At 45.2% G+C, this 19,955-nt stretch overlaps 1 protein-coding gene across 3 annotated transcripts in view; it reads left to right on the forward strand.

The window, feature by feature from the left end:
- Positions 1-6,953: 6,953 nt before the first annotated feature.
- The window catches only part of ankrd29 (ankyrin repeat domain 29), a 38,332-nt gene continuing 25,330 nt past the window's right edge, over positions 6,954-19,955 (forward strand). The window contains exon 1 of one of the 3 annotated variants that reach the window (XM_033019530.1): positions 6,954-6,978. Coding sequence is in view for 2 of the 3 variants with exons in the window: in XM_033019531.1 (XP_032875422.1) it covers positions 17,615-17,626 (12 nt within the window). In the remaining variant the exon portion in view is untranslated. Of the gene's footprint in view, positions 6,979-17,435; positions 17,627-19,955 lie in introns of those variants that run through there. The other 2 variants (XM_033019531.1, XM_033019529.1) reach the window with 2 other exon arrangements.

A 19,955-nucleotide genomic window follows, 5' to 3' on the forward strand; every position in this document is an offset into this window, starting at 1 on the left:
CCCCATAGGGTCTGTAATGGGATTTAAGGTGGGGGGGGGGGGTTAAATGGTACTTTATTGTTGCATTTGCCAAGGTTTTTTTTGTATGCAGTTCCGTATACAAGTATTACTATAGTTTAGTTTATTTCGGAGATATATCGCAGAAACAGGCCCTTTTCACCCACAAACTCCGCGCCGACCTGCGATCCCCGCACTTTATGCCATCCTACATACACTAGGGACAATTACCAATTTTATCAAGCCAATTTTACCGAGCCAATACCTGTTGGTATCCTCCACCACTGCTCCACCACCACGTGCAGCTGTAGGTCCTGTCCGCTGGAGGGATGGAGGGGTAGGGGTGTGATGGGATTGTGGGGATCAGTGCAGGATTAGTGTGAATAGCTTTATTTGCACTAAATGTAAAACTTTAACGTGAGGGCAAAGTTTAAAGGAGATATGCGGGGCACAGTTCTTTCTCCTACCTTCAGGAAGAAAGCATGGGATCCTGAAAACCGCGGGTCACAGTTTAAGGATAAGGGGGAAATCTTTCAGGACCGAGATGAGAAAAACATTTTTCACACAGAGAGTGATGAATCTCTGGAATTCTCTGCCACAGAAGGTAGTTGAGGCCAGTTCATTGGCTATATTTAAGAGGGAGTTAGATGTGGCGCTTGTAGCTAAAGGGATCATGGGGTACGGAGAGAAGGCAGGTACAGGATACTGAGTTGGATGATCAGCCATGATCATTTGAATGGCGGTGCAGGCTCGAAGGGCCAAATGGCCTACTCCTGCACCTATTTTCTATGTATTTTCTATGTTTCTATGACCTTTATTGAGTTAGATAGAGCTCTAGGAGCTAGTGGAATCAAGGGATATGGGGAGAAGACAGGCACGGGTTATTGATTGGGGACGATCAGCCATGATCACAATGAATGGCGGTGCTGGCTCGAAGGGCCAAATGGCCTCCTCCTGCACCTCATTTCTATGTAACAGGTTTAAGAACAGATTAGACACAAGGACAATAATCACTGAAGAAGGGTCCCAACCCGAAATGTCACCATTCCATGTTCTCCAGAGTTACTGCCTGACCTACTGCAATACTCTCAGCACTCTGTGTGGTTTTTTTTAGGTTCAAGAACAGCTACAGTATTTCCCAACAACCATCAGGCTCTTGAAAACTGCACAAAGAGTGGCGAGTGCCTGGAACGTACTGCCAGGGATAGTGGTGGAGGCAATTATCATGGTGGCATTTAAGAGGCTTCTAGATAGGCCAATGGATATGCAGGGAATGGAGGAATATGGATCACCTGCAGGCAGAGTAGATTAGTTTAACGGCATCAGGTTCGGCACAGATTCTGTGGGCCGAAGGGCCTGTTTCCATGCTGAGTGATTCCCTGACTCTATTCCGGAGAGACAGTACATAATCAGATTTCTTCACCCTGCATCCATGGTGTTCAGATTAGAACACACAAACACGGAGCAGGGAAACAGCTCCATCTAAACCAAAGACCACTCGAAAGAGTCAAGAGTCAAAAGTGTTTAAATATCATATGTACTGACAACTAAACATAAAATTGTGTTTAGTTTATTGAGTTAGATTATTGTGACATGTACTGAAGTACAGGGGAAAGCTTTTGTTGCATCCTATCCAGTCAGCAGAAAGACCATACCTGATTACAATCGAGCCATCCACATTGTACACATACATAATATAGGGAATATCGTGAATAAAGTTTAGTGCAAGATAAAGCCAGTAACGTCCGATCACAGATAGTGCGAGGGTCACCGATGAAGTAGATAGTACTTCAGGACTGCTTTGTAGTTATTGGTGTGATGGTTGAGTTGCCTGATAACAGCTGGGAAGAATCTGTCCCTGAATCTGGAGGCGTGCGTTTTACACACTTCTGTACCTTTTGCCCGATGGGAGGGGAGAAGAGCAGCTTTACAGGCACATAAAAGCAATAGCATACAGGTAAATATGATCATCAAAAAATGTATAATGATAATACTGATGTAAAATAAACTGAAGTCCGTAGTGCAACTAAAGACTCAGCCCATAGCTGAGGAGTGGTTAGTGTTGTGCAGTGTTCAAGAGCCCGATGGATGTCGGGAAGAAGCAGTTTTTGAACATGGAGGTCATGGTTTTCAGGCTCCTTTACCTTCTTCCCGATGGAACAGTGAGATGAGAGCGAGGCCAGCATGGTGTGGGTCTCTGATGAAGCTGGTTGCCTTTTTGAGGCAGCACTTCCTGTAGGTCCCTTCGATGGCGGGGAGGTCAGTAGCCATGATGGACTGGGCAGTGTCCACTGAACTGATCTGCCCGACCTATTGCAGTCTCTTGACCTATCCCTAGCATATTAACCTTTGTCTAATTGGAATCACATTGTCCACGGACATTAGCTCCCTTTGTACTAGTTAATATTGGGCTAGTTAACATTGCCTTCTGGAATATTAGAACGATAGCCACTGGGGGAAAGGAAACGTTTGCAGGTGGATCGTCTGACCAAGCCAAAGAATAGTCCAGACAGAAAGAGTATAAAAAGTATGGCGTTGCAGTCGGCTCTGTCTCTGCCCTAATCCTCAAAGCTAACCTCTGAAAACTTTATTTTTAAAACAAAATAATTCGGTAACACAATCTCCTAGTCCCCTCTCATGCAATGAATTCTAATTTTTACACTTACACCTGTTCTGGTCTGTCCTTGTCTCAATCTCTAATTGCCCAACTATTCCTAACTTTCTCTCTTTCACAAATTACCAATGAATGTAAATCACTTTTATATTCAAACCAGCGTGTAATCGTCTCTCGATATTTTTAATCCTCACATATAAAACAACAGCAATTTGACGTCTGTGATCTGAACGATGACAGGATAATTGAGTCAGGCGTCTTTGAACCAAGTCGGAGTCTTGACCAGTGACCTCAAACAAAATTGTCCAACAGCTGAAGCTAATTGAGGCAGAATGCAAACCCAGATCTTGCCACAGATGTTATTTGGACAGAAGTTGACAGACGTTACACTGTGCAGCAACTAAGCTGAACAATAATATTTTCAGAGGTTAGCTGGAAAGAGTACAGATAAGATTTACAAGGATGTTGCCAGGACTTGAGGGCCTGAGCTTTAGGAAGAGGTTGAGCAGGCTAGGACTTTATTCCTCATAGTGTAGGAGGCTGAGGGTTGATCATAGAGGTGTACAAAATCATGAGGGGAATAGATAGGGTGAATGCACATGAATGAGTCTTTTTCCCTGAGTTGGGGAATCAAGAACAAGGGGGCATGTTTAAAGTGAGAGGGGAAAGATTTAACAGGAACCTGAGGAGCAACTTTTTCACTCTGAGGGTGATGGATATATGGTATGAGCTGCCAGAGGGCAGTAGTTGAGGCAGGTTCAATAACAACATTTAAAAGGTATTTGGACAGGTACATGGATAGGAAAGATTTTGAGCGTTTTGCACCAAAAGCGGGTAGATGGGACTAGCTTCGATAGGGCATCTTGGTCGGCATGGACGAGTTGGGGTGAAAGGCCTGTTTCCACACTGTATGACTCTATGATTTGTTTAGGAAGGAACTGAAGATGCTGATTTATACCGAAGATAGGCACAAAGTGCTGGAGTAACTTAGCGGGTCAGGCAGCATCTCTGGAGAAAAAGGATAGATGATGTTTCCGGTTGGATGAAGGATTCTGACCTAAAACATCACCCATGTTTATCACAAGGTACAGGGATGAAGGGGATGGTTGACAAACAGGGGTTAATGTTTATTTATTATTTTATTTATTATTTATTTATGTTTTTTGGTTACTTCATACATATTACTTGTATGTGTATATCAGTTGTATGGATATATATGTCTGTATGCATCTCTAAAAATTGTCTGGGGTATTATTATTATTAATTAATTAATTATTAAATATGGAAGAAGGGTTTAGGGAGAAGGGGTGAGATTAAATAAGTTATTCTTCTTCTCACTCCTTTTCGAGCTTGTAAAGAAAAAGTGTTGGACATTTAAATTTTGCTTTATGCTTTTCATTGCTTTGCAAATATTGCCTGGAATGTCCAATTGTTTGACTATTTCGATTTTGTTGTTGTTATTTATTCTTATTTATGTCTTTACTTGTTCGGAACAAATAAACAAATCAAATCAATTAAACAAATCATCCTTTTTCTCCAGAGTTGCTGCCTGACTCGCTGGGTTATTCCAGCACTTTGTGTCTATCTATGACTGTATGACCTCTTTCTGAGACGTAGGAAGCAAGCAGCCTTCAAGGCCCTTGGGACTGGTGGTAGCTCCCTGATAAAGTGCAGGGAAAGGCATTTAGGTTCTGTTTAAATCGCACTGCTGTTATCAGAGATAGTGTCAAGGAGCACTGTTTAAATGAGAGTCCGTGTATGTCTTTTAAACAGACGAAGCATAAAGGATTAATTGTGCATGTGACTGTGGTCTTCCCTTCCGCTTGCTCTGGTCAGGTCATTGAGTTTCTTTTGTCTCCGCCGCCGGTCTGTGTTTCTGAGGGGAATGGCTAGTCAGGCCGGGCTTCCCAGTTAGTTACACGTTCCTGCTTTGTCTCTCTGAAAATTCTGCACCTTAACTGCACAAGTACGGGCTTTCTGTTCTCCTTGTCGGATGGATCTGGGGAAGGTGTATGGTAAATATGGCAATGTCTTTAGACTTTAGAGATACAGCACGGAATCATGCCCTTCGGCACACCGAGACCCCTTCGACCAGCGATTCCCGTACACTAACACTATTCTACACACCAGGGACAATTTACAATTTTTACCAAAGCCTATTGACCTATAAACCTGTACGAATTTGAAGTGTGGGAGGAAACCATAGCCCCCGGAGGAAACCCACACGGTCACAGAGAGAACGTACAAACTCCATATAAACAGCACCCGTGGTCAGGATCGAACACGGGTCTCTGGAGCTGTGAGGCAGCAACTATACCGCTGTGCCTAGTGCGCCGTCTTATAATATTAGATCTAACAGGGGGAAGGAAACTCACGAGGCAAACCCAGAATAGCAACGTTTGAAAGACATTCGGACACAAGTTTATGGATAGGAAAGGTTTAGAGCGATATGGGAGAAATGTGGGCAGGTGGGACTAGTTTAGAATGGACATCTTGGTCAGCATGAACGAGTTGGGCCGAGGGCCTGTTTTTGTGGTGTATGACTCTGTGACCAATCCTACTGCTGATTCCCCGCCACCATCCTCCATTAGCTGATGAATAAGGGCATTGCCTCCTGCGGGTTCCCCTCCACATCACGCATCATCCTGACCTGGAGCAGATATCACTACCCCTTCATTGATTAGCGTTTGACGGCTCTGGGTCTGTACTCACTGGAGTTTAGATGAGGGGGTTCACACTGAAACATACCGAATAGTGAAAGGCCTGGATAGAGTGGATGTGGAGAGGATGTTTCCATTATTGGGAGAGTCTAGGACCGGAGGGCATGGCCTCAGAATAATACAAAGTACCTTTAGAAAAGAGATGAGGAGGAATTTCTTTAGTCAGAGGATGGTGAATCTATGGAATTCACTGTCACAGACAGCTGTGGAGGCTAAATCATTGGGTATTTTTAAAGCGGACATTGACAGATACTTGATTGGTAAGAGTGTCAGGGGTTATGGGGAGGAGGCAGGAGAATGGGGTTGTGAGGGAAAGATAGATCAGCCATGATTGAATGGCGGAGGAGACATGATGGGCCAAATGGCTTAATTCTGCTCCTACTGTATGACTTATGAACTTAGATCCAGTAACTCCTTCCCCAGCAGAACTGAGGGAGAATATTGGCCTGAATATTGGCAGTGCTTCTAGAAAGTAGTGCACCCCACATACCCAAGCATGGTTAGAGATGGGCAATAAATGCCAGGCCCGGATCTGGTTTGATGATCGACAGGTACAGCATGGAAACAGACCATTCATCCCTACTGAGTCCATGCGACCTGTTCACAATAGTTCTACGTTATCCCACTTTCTCATTGACTCCCTATACATTAGAGGCAATTTTACAGAGGCCAAATAACCTACAAACCTGCACGTCTCTTAAATGTTGCAATAGTACCTGTCTCAACTACCTCCTCTGGCAGCTCATTCCATATATAGTCACCCTATCTATTGCCCTCATGGTTTTATACAGTCATAGTCACCGTAATGCAGCACAGAAAAAGGACCTTTGGTCCAACTCGTCCATGCCGACCAAGATGCCCCATCTAAGCTAATCCCATTTGCCTGTGTTTGACCCATATCCCTCTAAACCGTGCTAGAGTAACTCAGCGGGTCAGGCAGCATCTCTGGAGAAAGGAATAGGTGACATTTTGGGTCAAGACCCTTCCTCAGAATGAGAATCAGGGGAGGGAGAAACTAGTCTCTCTTGTTTCCCCCTCCCCTTGCCTCTCCCCAGACTCACAGTCTGAGGAAGGGTCTTGACCCAAAGCATCACCTATTCCTTTTCTCCAGAGATGTTGCCTGACCCACTGAGTTACTCCAGCATGTTGTGTCTATCTTCGGTGTAAACCAGCGTCTGCAGTTCCTACATACACATTCCCTCTAAACCTTTCCTGTCCATTTTACTCTGTGCATTCACCTCGTAATTTTCTACACTTCTATAAGATCACCCCTCAGCCTCCTGCTCTCTCTGCCCTCGAGTTACCCTTGTGCTTTTTTGGATCGTATGTCAGATGACCCAGTGAGAGCCATTCTTTGCGAGTCGGACAATGTTACACACAGACTGCTGTCTGTATACCAAGCAGTGAGGCAGACTGTTGCTCGCCTGCGCCCCCTCCTGGCCACTACAGTCTGCAGCCACCTTTATATATTTAGAATGCCCCCTCTCTAATCTCCAGTTCACCCCTGCCCTTAGCTCTATGCTGGACATGTAAACATTCAGATTTACATAATCCCAGCAGGTTTCAATTTGAGTAGCTTTGACCCTACTGATATCGATGTGAATCATACCGAGGAAGGCATCGTACATTATAAAACATGGACCACAGGTTAATTGAGTTTAGTTTATTGTCACGTGTACCGAGGTACAGTAACAAGCTTTTGCTGCGTATTAACCAGTCAGTGGAAAGACTATACATTATTACAATTGAGCCATCCACAGGGTACAGATACATGATAAAAGAAATGACGTCCAGTAAAGTCCGATTAAACATAGTCCGAGGGTTGGTGGATGGTGGATCAGGACTGCTCGCTCTCTGTTGGCAGGACGGTTCAGCTGGAAAGAAACTGTCCCTGAATCTAGAGGTGTGCATTTTCACAATTCTGTACCTCTTGCCTGATGGGAGAAGGGAGAAGAGGGACCGTACAGCATAGGAACAGGCCCTTCGGCCCACAATGTCTGTACCGAACATGGTCCCAATCTAACTAATCCCATCTCCTTGGTCTATATCCCTCTATTCCCTGCACCGCTTTAAATTCTTCATAAATGTTACTATGGTATTAACAGTACATTAAGAACCACCTTTTGGACTACCATGGACTTGCTTATTTTCTAATTATGTTTTTCCACAAACGTCTTTATTTTGCACATTCTTCTTTTAGAAGTGCTATGTGTAATTTATTTATTAGTTCGGTATCATTTATGTTTCAGTGTGTGTTGCCCGAGTCTATGTGCCTGTGTTGCTGTTGCAAGCAAGACTTTCATTGTACACAGACTGTACCTTACCGTACTTGTGCAGATGACGGTAAACTCAACCTGACTTGACTTGTAGTTTGGTGAAGTCATTATGTTTTAGTCAGTAGTCATAATAACCCAGGAAAGACCGGAATTTCCCAAGGCCGGTTGTGTAACAGTGCTCACGCGAACTGTGGTCTCAACCAGAGCTGTTTGTGACGGAATGTACCGTACAGCATACAGCTAAAGTTAAACAAGAAAGTTAAAAACTAGATTGCAAATTTTCAACATATGTTGATTTTATATTTTGATTTTATGCTTTTAATTTTATTAAATTAGAATGTTAACCCACTTTCTCGTCCACTCACTGCGCACTAGGGGCAATTTACAGGGGGCAATTAACATTCAAACCCACACGTCTTTGGGTTGTGGGAGGAAACCGGAGCACCCGGAGGAAACGCACATGATCACAGGGAGAACGTGTAAACTACACGCGGAGAGCACCCATTTCAGGATTGAACTCGGGTCTCTAGCGCTGTGAGGCAGCAACTCTACCACTACGCCACAATGCTGCTCCGCAGTGGGTTCCTTGCTGTAGGGGATTCACATCCGACAGGGGACTGCACTTCACCCAACCCCACATTAAACCACCGGTAAATGGGAGCAAGATGTCAACCCACCTTTAAATCCTTACAAATCTCTTCCAGGCCTCAATTAGATTTCCGGAAATTTTACTGACAATCTATAATTAAGTAATTATGGAGATATGCAACAAGGATTTGTCCAGACCACCATGAAGCCTATGGGAAACCCATCTTGTAATGCAGTGCAATAACCTGCATCTGTCATGTTTACCAATTGTACAGAGACAAGATAAGGTGAATAATTTTTAGTGCAAGATAAAGTCCAGTAAATTCCAATTAAAGATAGTCAGGGAGTCTCCAATTAGGTAGATGAGAGGTCAGTGCTGCTCTCTAGCTGGTGATAAAATGTTTCAGTTGCCTGATAACAGCTGGGAAGTAACTGTCCCTAAATCTGGAGGAGTGCATTTTCACACTTCTGTACCTCTTGCCTGATGGGAGAGGGGAGAAGAGGGAGTGACCGGGGTGAGACTGGACCTTGATTATGCTGGTGACCTTGCCGAGACACCGTGGTGTAGATGGAGTTGATGGTTGGTTTGTGTGATGGTCTGGGCTGCGTCCACAACTCTCTGCAATTTCTTGCAGTCTTGGATGGAGTAGTTCCCAAACCATGTGTTGATGCAACCCCATACAATGATTTATATGGTGCCTGTAGCAGTTGGTGAGAGTTGTTGGGGACATGCTGAACTTTCTAAGCCTTCGAAGGAGGTAGAGGTGTTAGTGTGCTTTTTTGGCCATTGCTTCAATATGGCTAGTCCAGGACAAGTCGCTGGTGATATTTAGTCCTGGGAACTTGAAGCTTTCAACCCTCCCTACTTTGGCGCCATCAATGTATACGAAGGTACATGTACCCCTTCGTGTCCTGAAGTTGATCACAATCTCCTTTGTCTGGCTGACATTGAGGGAAAGGTTGTTGGCCTGAACCAGGTTACAAGATTCTTAATTTCCTTCCTGTACTCCGTCTCGTCATTATTTGATATCTGGTCCACTATGGTGGTGTTGTCTGCAAATTCGTAAATTGAGTTGGATTTGTACTTGGCTGCACACTCGTGGGTGTGTAGGGAATAAGTAAGGGGACTGAGAATGCATCCTTGCGGAGCAACTTTGTTGAGGATTATCGTAGATGATGATTTGTCCCCAATGGTTATCATTATCGTAGATGACGATTTTGTCCCCTATCATCATTGATTGTGGTCTGTTGGTCAAGAAGTCAAGGATCCAGTTGCAGAGCTGAGTGCTGACTCCAAGTTCCATGAGTTTGGAGATGCGTTTGGATGGGATAATAATATTGAGAGCAGAGCTGTAGTCTAAGAATAGAAGATTGAGGAGATTTGGTATATTGACGAATACTCTTATCGAACTTCGATAGGTGTACGGTAGAGAACATATTGACTAGTTGCATCACTGCCTGGTTCGGTAACTCGAACGGCCATAATTGAGGGAGGCTACAGAGAGTGGTGGACACTGCCCAGTCCATCATAGGTACTGACCACCCCATCATCGAAGGGATCTACAGGAGGCACTGCATCAAAAAGGCAACCAACGTCATCAAAGACCCACACTAATCTGGCCTTGCTCTCATCTCGCTGCTACCATCTGGAAGAAGGTGCAGGAGCCTGAAAACCACGACCTCCAGCTATAAGAACAGCTTCTTCCCAGCAAACATTAGGGTCTTGAACACTGCACAACACTAACCTCAGCAACTGTGATCATCTCTGGACTGTGTCTTCGGTTGCACTACAGATTACAGGTTTGCACTATGTATGATGACCTAGTATTAAAGTTATTAATTGGTTGTATTACTGGTTATTACATAGTTATCTGTGTGCTATTATGTTTACAGCTACAACAAATAAGATTTTTATTGAAGATAGACACAGAATGCTGGAGTAACTCAGTGGGACAGGCTGCATCTTTGGAGAGATATTTCTTCAGACATTCCTCTTCAGAAGAAGAATTTCTTCTACTTCAAAATAATAATTTTACCGTTCCATTACCAGTAAATGTGACTATTAAACACTCTATCTCTTGACGTCACAAAACTATGCACCCAAATCCAGCACATAAACCCACTACGACAACATTGTTTACTTTAGTTCAGTTTATAGATACATCCTGGAAACAGGTCCTTCGGCCCACTGAGCCTGTGCTGACCGACAATCACCCCTTGCACGAGCACTATCCTACAAACTAGGGATAATTTTCAATTTTACCGAAGCCAATTAACCTACAAACCTGTACATCTTTGGAGTGTGGGAGAAAACGGGAGCATCCAGAGCAAACCCACACAGTCACAGAGAAAACATACAGACTTCGTACAGACAGCACCTGCAGCCAGGATCAAACCCGGGTCTCTGGCGCTGTAAGGCAACAACTCTACCGCTGCGCCACTGTGCCGCCCCATTGGTGGCATGGAGGTAGGATCACAATACACTTCCCCCATCCAGATCATCAACCACTCATCACCTCCACCGCCCAAAACCAACTTCACATCTACACAGCCACAATCCTTCTTATTGCGTGGGCTTACATTTGCTCACAGCTCCATTGTGTGAACGTTATCAAACCATCCACACAGAAAACATCTGTCACGGTGCAGCATTTACAATGAATGTTGTTTATCTTCCATCGCCGTCTCCGTGGTTGGCTGATATTTTTAGCAAACATTAAACAAGTTTTTTATAATTGAAAGGGCTATTTTGGTAAACATGACCTCTTATCCTGTTTAATGTCAATTGTTTCATAAACGTCATTGCATAGTAGTTTGATCTATAACTGCGCTCTCAATTTGCAGATGAGTCATAGTCATACAGCACGGAAACAGACCCTTCAAACCAACCTGCCCATGCTAACCAAGATGCCCTAAGTCCCACCTGACCATATTTGGCCCATGCCACTCTAAACCTTTCCTATCCATGTACCTGTCCAAAGCTTTTGAATAAAATGTATCAAGGATTCAGAGTATAGTTGATATAGTCATTAGATAGAGCTCTAGGTGCTAGTGGAGTCAAGGGATATGGGGAGAAGGCAGGCACGGGTTATTAATAGGGGACGATCAGCCATGATCACAATGAATGGTCACATGACCGAATGGCCTCCTCCTGCACCTATTTTCTATGTTTCTATGTTTCTATATTTCACTTTAAAAAAGCTTTTTGCTTGAAAGAGCTTTCCTTAGATGGGGAGACACAAAGAACAAATGTTAGAAATCTCGAACAAACCCTGTTTAAAACCTAAATTACACCTCTTCCAACATCCCTCTCCACAATTCTCATGTTCATAAGTGTGTGTGATAGGAGGAGAATTAGACCATTCAGCCCATCAAGTCTATTCTGCCATTCAATCACTCTCAACCCCATTCTCCTGGCTTCTCCCCATAATCCCTGACACCTTTACTAATCAAGAACCTGTTAATCTCTTTAAAATACTCAATGATTTGGTCTCTCATTTACCTTGTTTTAAATCTTGGTTTAAGCATTCAAGAAATTGTTGCTCTCTTTTACTTAAGAGAGCCACAATTTGATTTTGATCTAGATTTCCTGCAGGTTCCCTTCCCTGAACTAAGACTGTCTGGGATGTGGTTAATAGGATTACCAGATGATTGGAAGATTGTGGTCTATATTTCTGGACTGAATCACTTTCTACCCACTGGAACATGTGTTGCAATTATTTGCTCCCATACATCTCCCGGCTGCTAACCATTTTAGCTCCCCTTCCCATTCCCACATTGACCTTTCTGGGAGGGGGAGGTTAAATATGTACAGCATTGGAAAAACATCCAATAAACATACACTAAACAAGACATACAATAAACGGGAAAGGACGCAAGATGCATAATACTCTAAACATTGTACATAAATAAAATAAAGGTAATTTCAGTTACCTTTTGTAATGATAAACGAGCTTGTTGTTTGATCCAAACCGACGCCTCGTTTACGACAGATTTTGCCCGCTATAACCAAAATCCATTATAATGGGATCTATAATAATGAGGGTAGATTTTGCCTCATATTCCACTTGGGTAGCTTACAACCCAACTATGAACATTGAATTCTCCAATTTCAAGTAATAGCCCCCCATCTCCCCTCTCTCTCCCCTGCCACCCCATCCTGGTCCGCACACATTTCTTCCACCAGCTCCCACCAGTCACCCTGCTCCATATGGGCCCCTCACATCCCTCAGTCCGCCATTTCCTTCGCAGGCTTCAGGATTTAGAGATACAGCGTGGAAATAGGCCCTTAGGCTCACTGAGTCTGTGCCGACCAGCGATCACTAGCACTATCCTACACACTAGGGACAATTAAGCAACAAACCTGTACATCCGGGAGGAAACCGGAGCACCCTGAGAAAACCCACGCGGTCACAGGGAGAACGTGCAAACTCCGTACAGACAGCACCCATAGTCAGGAATGAACCCAGGTCTCTGGTGCTGTGAGGCAGCAACTCTACTGCTGAGCCGCCATGCTGCCTTTTTATCCCCCCTCTTCCACCCCCCGGTCTCCTTCCACCCATATTCCTTCCTCCAGCTTTACATTTCACTTCTCCTCATCTCTCCTTATCTGACACCCTTTTGTCTCTTTTTCAACACCAGCCTTTGTCACTTACTCCACCCATCGGTCAATCATCCCCACCCCCTCATCTGTATCCTCGTATCACTCGCCAGGGTTTGTCCCGCATCCACCTCTCCTTTCCACCTTTTATTCCCCCCACTCCTGACCCGAAACATCATCTGTCCATTCCCTCCATAGACGCTGCCTGACCCACTGAGTTCCTCCAGCACTTTGTGTTTAGCTCCAGCGTCTGTAGTTTTTTGTTTCTCATTTCAAAGGCAAGCTTCCATTTCAAGCCAAAAGCAGATTACGATGCCCTTGAAGCAACAAGAAAATCCTGCTGGAGGAACTCAGTAGGGTGAGCACCATCTGTAGGGGGGAAGGAATTGTTGATGATTTGGGTCAGGAGTAAGGAGGGTGAAAGGTCAGGAGTGAGAGTGGAGAGGGGACAGAGCCACTATAAAGTGGAGGGGAGGGCTGAGACAGTGTTGGAAGATGTATGCTCTGACTGTTTATAAGGATGTTGCCAGGACTCGAGGGCCTGAGCTATAGGGATAGGTCGTACAGGCTAGGAATTTATTCGTTGGTGTGCAGGAGGCTGAGAGGTGATCTCATGGAGGTGTATAACTTAATGAGGGGAAGAGATAGGGTAAATGCACAGGGTCTATTATCCAGCATTGGGGGTTTCAAGAATCAGTGCAAATAGGTTTGCAGTGAGAGAGGAAAAGCCTAATATGAACCTGAGGGGCAACTTTTGCTCCCACTACAGAGTGGGTATGTAGAATGTGTTGCCAGAAGAAGTAGTTGAAGCAGGTATAACAATAACTTTTAAAAGAAACTTGGACAGGTACATAGATAGGAAAGGTTTAGAGAGATATGGGCCAAACTTGGGCAGGTGGGACTAGCTTAGATGGGACATATTAGTCGGCATGGGCGAGTTGGGCCGAAATTCCAGTTTCCGCGCTGTGTGACTCCATGACTTTATGTTCACAATCATATTCTGATCTCTGTGATTCCTGTTTCTCTCTTGCTGTCTGACCATGTTCTGACCCAGGTTTGCTACCAGTCTGAAGAAGGGTCCCGACCAGAAATGTCATCAGTCCATTCTCTCACAAATGCTGCCTGACCTGCTGAGTTCCTCCAATACTTTGTGTTTAGGAAGAGGTCTAACTTGGACTTGATGCTTGACACAAGTGTGCCGTAATTTGAGCCCTTAATATGTCATGCTCAAAAGCTTTTTTTAAAAGAAACAGCGTGGAAACAGACCCTTTAGCCCAACGAGCCGGTGCCAACCATCGATCACCTGTTCACACTAGTTCTATGTTATCCCACTATCTCATCCACTCCCTATACACTTGGGGCAATTTACAGAAGTCAATTAACCTGCAAACCCGCACATCTTTGAGATGTGGGAGGAAACCGGAGCACCCGGATAAAACCTATGTGGTCAGAGAGAAAATGTGCAAACTCCACACAGACAGCACGCGAGGTCAGGATCAAATCTGGGTCACTGGTGCTGTGAGGCAGCAGCTCTATCAGCTGTGCCACTGTGCCGCCCCTAAATTGGCAAATATAAAAGTGCAGTCACAAATTAAAATATGATGCAAAGCAGATAATCAAACATTTGAAATTAGACCAAAAAAATTTCTAATTTTTACCACAGTTTGCCTTTTCAATTAAAAATAACTTGGCTAGATCTTTGTTAAAAATATCAGCCAACCACAGAGACTGTGAACTGCGGATAAACAATATTCATTGTAGATGTGTAGTAGCCACTGTTGATATTTATCACAGGATTTACAGGATATACAAAGGACAAAATATTTCCAGCTAATTAGCGCAGGGACAACATCAGGGGAAAGGCAACAGAGCGAATGCAGACAACTTGGACCAAACACTTCCGCTGGCTTTCTTGCGTTGCAAGCAACCTGCATGCACTCAGCAAAAACATCCTTTTGTTTACTGTACTTAAAACAGTCTGTCAGCAGCAGTAATACACACCCATACCAAAAACCTTTCCCTACCGTACCTCCCTCTCTCTTTCCCCTGACCTACGCACCTCAGTGTGCACTCATCTCCCCGCAACCCCAGTCACCCAGCTCATTTCACCTACTCTATAAACTCTTCTCCCATCCCTGTCCCATATTTCCCTTTTATCTCCCTCTGTCCCTTTCCACCCAGCCTTATATTTCTCTTCTTCCCTTAACTGTCTCCTTTTCACCTCTCGTCTTTGTCACTTATTCCACCCATCTGCAAATCACCCCTGTCACCTGTATATACCTATCACTTAAGATAGACACAAAATGCTGGAGTAACTCAGCGGGTCAGGCAGCATCTCTGGAGAAAAAGAATAGGTGACATTTCTGAAATAATCCAAAAGGAATAGGTGACCTTTTCTCCAGAGACGCTGCCTGACCCGCTGTGTTACTCCAGCATTGTGTGTCTATCTTTGGTATAAACCAGCAGCTGCAGTAACTTCCTCCACCTCTCACACGCCAAGCATTGCCCAACACCTAGAAAAGACACAAAATGCTGGAGTAACTCAGCGGGTCAGGCAACATCCCTGGAGAACATGAATAGGCAACATTTCGAGTCAGGACCCTTGTTTGCCCCACCCCTATCTCACTCTTCCAGCTTTCTCCTCACTACAACAATCAGTCTGAAGAAGGGCCCGACCTGAAATATCACCTGTACATTTTCTCCCACAGATGCTGAGTTCCTCCAGCACTTTATTTCACAGAAATAATTGGTTAGGTCTGTGAGATGATGTACGTTGGTGGGGTAGTGGTCATAATTGACCTTTCTGCAGAGGGAGGGAGGCAAAGATTGTATCTGGGATGCTCTGCCTGAGGGAATGGTTGAGATGGGTTGTGGACAGCATTTAAGCAGTATCTAGACAAGCACTTGAATTGCTTAGGGGTGGAGGGCTATGGGAGCAAGTGCTGGAGATGGCAATATGTAGAAGGGTGCTCTTTGGTTGGCATGGATGAGTTGGGCTGAATGGCCTGTTTCCATGCTGTGCGATTCTATGGTCCACCGGACTGATTTCTGACTGGTTGCATCGTAGCCTGGTCCGGCAACTCAAATGCCCACAATTGAAGGAAGCTGCAGAGAGTGGTGCCTCAAAAAGGTCACCAGTATCATCACACCACCCTGGCCAAGTTCTCATCTCGCTGCTACCATCCGGAAGAAGGTAGAGGAGCCTGAGAACCGTGGCCTCCAGGTTCAAGAACAGCTTCTTCCCTGCAACCACCATGCTCTTGAACTACATTAAACTCAGCAAAAGAGACACAAAGTGCTGGAGTAACTTAGCGAGTCAGGCAGCATCTTGGGAGAACATGGATAGGTGATGTTTTGGGTCAGGATCCATCTTCTACTAACCTCAGCAGCTATGATTTTCACTGGACGTTGTATAGGTTGCACTGCTGACTTCAATTTGCACTATTATGATCTGGTTACTTGGTATAACATAATCAAGGACGAGTCTCACACCGGATCCTACCTCTTCTCTCTCCCATCAGGCAAGAGGTACAGAAATTCAGAAAACGCACACCTCCAGATTCAGAGACAGCTTATTCCCAGCTGTTATTAGGCAACTGAACCATCCTATCAACAACTAGAGAGCAGTCCTGAACTACGATCGATCTCATTGGAGACCATCAGACTATTTTTAATAGGATTTTACTGGACTTTATATCAAAGATACTAGAGGAGCTAGGTCTTTGGTTTATATTGCAATAAACATTATTCTCGTTATCCTATATCTGTACACGTGTGGACGGCTCGATCGTAATCATTCATAGTCTTTCTGCGGACTGGATAGCACTTAACAAATGAGCTTTTCACTGTACCAATAAACTAAATTAAACACAAAATGCTAGAGTAATTCAGTGAGTCAGGCAGCATCTCTTGAGAATATAGAGAGCAACTGTAGATGCTGGTATATGCAAAAGATAGACACAAACTGCTGAAGTAACTCAGCGGGCAGGCAGGGTCAAAGGATGGGTGACGTTTTAGGTTGGGACCCTTCTTTAGACTCTTCAGACTGGGGTTCAAGAGTCTGAAGAAGGGTGTGAGAGAAGCGTCACCTATCCTTTTTCTCCAGAGATGCTGCCTGACCAGTTAAGTTACTCCAGCACTTTGTATCTATCTTCAGCCTCTCTGGAATAGAGCTAAAAGGACTTGATGTTTCAATCCCTGTAGTAAATCGGCACTCTTGATATTGGCAGTGGGACTGGACCGGCGAAAGGTAGGGTAGGTACGTCATCATGTATAGGAAACATTTCAGGTCAAGACTCTTCTTCTACTAACTTCAGCAACAATTATCTTCTCTGAACTTTGTATAGTACACAATTTGCACAATTATGATCTTGTTTCTTGGTATAACTGATAATTATACAATGTATAATTGTATATCAATGTATAATTGTATAATTATACATTTTATTGCGTTAATCATTAATGGGCTTGTTAGGCCGAGGCAAGTAAGAATTTCATGACAATTACACACCCTGACTTAATCCCGACGTGTACGAGCTTCAGCAGTACAGGGGCGTGCAGACCAGTCCATCGCGAGTGATATTTGCGCGTAACCCGGTCCTGGGTGGGGATCGTGCACGCGCGGCTCCGTGGAGGACGCGCCCGCCCGCGAGCTGGAGCAATTGTCGGGAACGCGCCCCGGGCAGCAGTGCACGGGCACGCGCACTGCTGATCTCCAGTGGGTGCCTGAATCTGCTCGGGGTGGTCCAGGGCGCGCACCACCGGGCGGCTGTAGGAGACTCAGCGGGAGCCGGGCCGCCCCGCCTGTGTCCCCGGCACCATGTCCTTCAAGGTAAGGTTGCGTCAGACCGGACTCGACCGACCGCAGTCTGCGGGGAATCTCCGCAGGCTCATCACTAGCAGGATTTCCGCTTTCAGCATTATTCCCGACTGCGGGTCCCCGGGAGTCACTGCAGGTCCCCCGGTGTCTACAATGGGAACTCCGGGTCCGCGAGAGATGTTGCGGGTCACCGGGAATGACGGTAGGTGATGCGGAACCGCAGAAGGCGCGTCGCTGGACCTGCGCGGTGCAGGCTAGGAGGAACGGAACAGCGGTGTGGGCAGAATGGCCGTGTTCGCTGCAGCTCTGGGATAGTATGGTGTCCCATGGATAGGAAAGGTTTAGAGGGATATGGGTCAAACACGGGACAGGTGGGACTAGTGTACATGGGGTATCTTGGTTGGCATAGGCAAATTGGGCTGAAGGACCTGTTTCCGTGCTGTATGACTTGCAACGGTCAACATCAATCTGTTGGGCTAAAGGGCCTGTTTCCATACCATAACTGACTATAGTCAAAGTAATGGTTATATAGCATGGAAACCGACCCTTCGGCTCAACTATACAAGGCTGTCCAACTTGCCTGCTTGCAGACAGAAGGATTTAGTTTAATTTGCATGATGGTATTGTCATGCAGGGTGGAAACAGGTCCTTTGGCCCAACCTGCCGTGTTTGGCACAGACGTTTAACGGCGGCACAGTGGCAGAGTTACTGCTTTACTGTGCCAGAGACCCGGTTCGATCCTGATTAAGGGTGCTGGCTGTACGGAGTTCGTACATTCTCCCTGTAACCGTGTGAGTTTTCTGTTAATATACAGGGTGGTTGCTGGTCGGCGCGAACTTAGTGGGCCGAAGGGCCTGTATCCGCGCTGTATCTCTAAACTAAACTTGGTGAGTTGAAAGACTTTTATCTTTGTGACTCAGGCAAGTTTCCACGTATTGGAAATTGCCCCTCCCATTGCCCCTTCACAACACTGTCTGTGAGATTCACTGCGGAAAAGCTGATGAAATTGACGAGTGATTGCTTCCATTGACCAAACACAGAGTGCTGGAATAACTCAGTGGGTCGGGCAACATCACTGGAGGGGATGGATCGAGATTCTTCATCAGACTGATTGTAATGGATAGGTGACATTTACATCCACAGATGCTGCTTGATTCACTGAGTTCCAGCAATTTGTGTTTTGCGCAAGATTCCAGCATTGGCAGTTCCTTATCTCCAGCTTCTATTGACATTTGTACATTCATATTCTATAAAAACAATGTAACATACAGCCTTTCGTTTGCAGTCACAAAAGAAACTTAAAAATACATTTATTTTTGGTTCCTCTAAAACTCTCTAGCTCTTAATAATAATAATAATAATAATAATAATACATTTTATTTATGGGCGCCTTTCAAGAGTCTCAAGGACACCTTACAAAAATTTAGCAGGTAGAGGAAAAACATGTAAGGGGAATGAAATAAATAGTAGAGACATGACTAGTACACAAAGTAAAGACAGAATACAATTCAAAACACAATATGAGGCAATTAATGCACAGATGAAAAGGGAGGGGGACGTGGGGCTAAGGATAGGCAGAGGTGAAGAGATGGGTCTTGAGGCGGGACTGGAAGATGGTGAGGGACACGGAATTGCGGATCAGTTGGGGGAGGGAGTTCCAGAGCCTGGGAGCTGCCCTGGAGAAGGCTCTGTCCCCAAAACTGCGGAGGTTGGACTTGTGGATGGAGAGGAGACCGGCTGATGTGGATCTGAGGGACCGTGAGGGTTGGTAGGGGGAGAGGAGGTCAGTGAGATATGGGGGGGCCAGATGGTGGAGGGCTTTGTAGGTGAGGATCAGGATTTTGTAGGTGATCCGGTGGGAGATGGGAAGCCAGTGAAGTTGTTTGAGGACTGGAGTGATGTGATGCCAGGATTTGGTGTGGGTGATGAGTCGGGCGGCTGCGTTCTGGACCAGTTGGAGTCGGTTGATGTAGGTGGAGCTGATGCCAAGGAGAAGTGAGTTGCAATAGTCCAGTCGGGAGGAGATCAAGGCATGGATGAGTCTTTCAGCAGCGGGAGGTGTGAGAGAGGGTCTGAGTTTGGCGATGTTGCGGAGATGAAAGAAGGAGGTTTTAATGACATGGCGGATGTGAGGCTCAAGGGAGAGGGTGGAATCAAAGATCACGCCAAGGTTGCGGGCCTTGGGAGATGGGGAGACAGTGGTGCCGTCGATGGTGAGAGTGGGGTTATTGATTTTGCTGAGTGTGGCTTTGGAGCCTATGAGGAGGAATACCCTTTCCCCCTTGACACAATTTGGATGAGAATGTACAGTAAGTTTGGAGATGACATTAAAGCAGGTGGT

The sequence above is a fragment of the Amblyraja radiata genome, chromosome 4 (assembly GCF_010909765.2).
Source record: "Amblyraja radiata isolate CabotCenter1 chromosome 4, sAmbRad1.1.pri, whole genome shotgun sequence".
Lineage (NCBI taxonomy): Eukaryota > Metazoa > Chordata > Chondrichthyes > Rajiformes > Rajidae > Amblyraja > Amblyraja radiata.